The sequence below is a fragment of the Bison bison genome, unplaced genomic scaffold (assembly GCF_000754665.1).
Source record: "Bison bison bison isolate TAMUID 2011002044 unplaced genomic scaffold, Bison_UMD1.0 scf7180017864461, whole genome shotgun sequence".
Taxonomy (NCBI): domain Eukaryota; kingdom Metazoa; phylum Chordata; class Mammalia; order Artiodactyla; family Bovidae; genus Bison; species Bison bison.
Window position 1 is genome coordinate 872,324 of NW_011495023.1, and position 947 is coordinate 873,270.

Here is a 947-nt window from a genome sequence, read left to right on the forward strand (position 1 = left end):
TTAATACAGAAGCAAGGAGACCTCTGCAAGATTTGTTGTCGTCGCTGTTACAAACTTAATTATTGGGTAGAAATGTTGAAGGTTGCCTCTAAACAGAAGAGGAGTAAGAGAGCCTTTCCCATGAATCCATGGCAGGAAACTTGGGCTCTCTTTCTGGGTCATCCTCTAGCTTTCTCTGGGTGGCCTTGGGCTAGTGATTTCAACACTCCTTAGCATCCTGGGGTAAGATGGGATGATGACACATGGTGCCTATTTATTGCACTGCTTTGCCAGGATAATTGATTGTACTGGTCAAGGGCTGCAGAGGAATGGAAGTACCTTGTGTATGACAAACCATACTATACCTGGGGCAGTGGAAAGTGCAGGGATCCAAAAAGCAGATTAACCTGTCTTGTTTCCTTAGTTTAAAAAGGGAGGTGGACGGTCACCAACTGTACCTGCTGAAGTTCTCCTCGAGCGGATAGAGCTGTTGATCACTTTCACAAGCCCTAGAGACGCTGGCAAAAATGAATCCACTATCGTTTGGGACAGACCTGGGCCAGCGATGACTCTTTGTTGACACTTGCATTCTCTGAACAGAGAGACACACAGTTGCCAGGAACACTCAGATTCCTGCCATAACAGAGGAGCCTCAGTTACTTTTTTGACGTGATGTCGGTTCCTCTATTAACTGTCGCGGGTCCCCACGCAGGTGACTCCATGCGGCGCTGCTTTCTTCCCCAGGGCTGCGGTGGCCTTCCTAGTGCATTGTTCCTAACTTTGCGTTCAGATTGCTTGGGTTGCAGAATTCTAAGAAATAAAACGATGCCAACTGCTGATGTCGGAGTTGCATACGACAAAGCGGGTGGGTCGCCATGGGGTCACAGGAACTTCAAGGTAAGTGGTGGCCTGGGGAGATAGGCCTCCCCGCAGAGCAGCCCCTCATTCTGGGGACGAGGTGGGGGGGG

General features: G+C 49.6%; 1 protein-coding gene across 10 annotated transcripts in view; it reads left to right on the plus strand.

Moving 5' to 3' along the window:
• The first annotated feature begins 789 nt into the window (after positions 1-789).
• The window catches only part of PARD3 (par-3 family cell polarity regulator), a 581,703-nt gene continuing 581,545 nt past the window's right edge, over positions 790-947 (plus strand). For all 10 annotated transcript variants that reach the window (XM_010859873.1, XM_010859878.1, XM_010859876.1 and 7 more), the window contains exon 1: positions 790-876. In XM_010859873.1, coding sequence (XP_010858175.1) covers positions 805-876 — 72 coding nt within the window. In that variant the 5' untranslated portion in view covers positions 790-804. The remainder of the gene's footprint in view (positions 877-947) is intronic.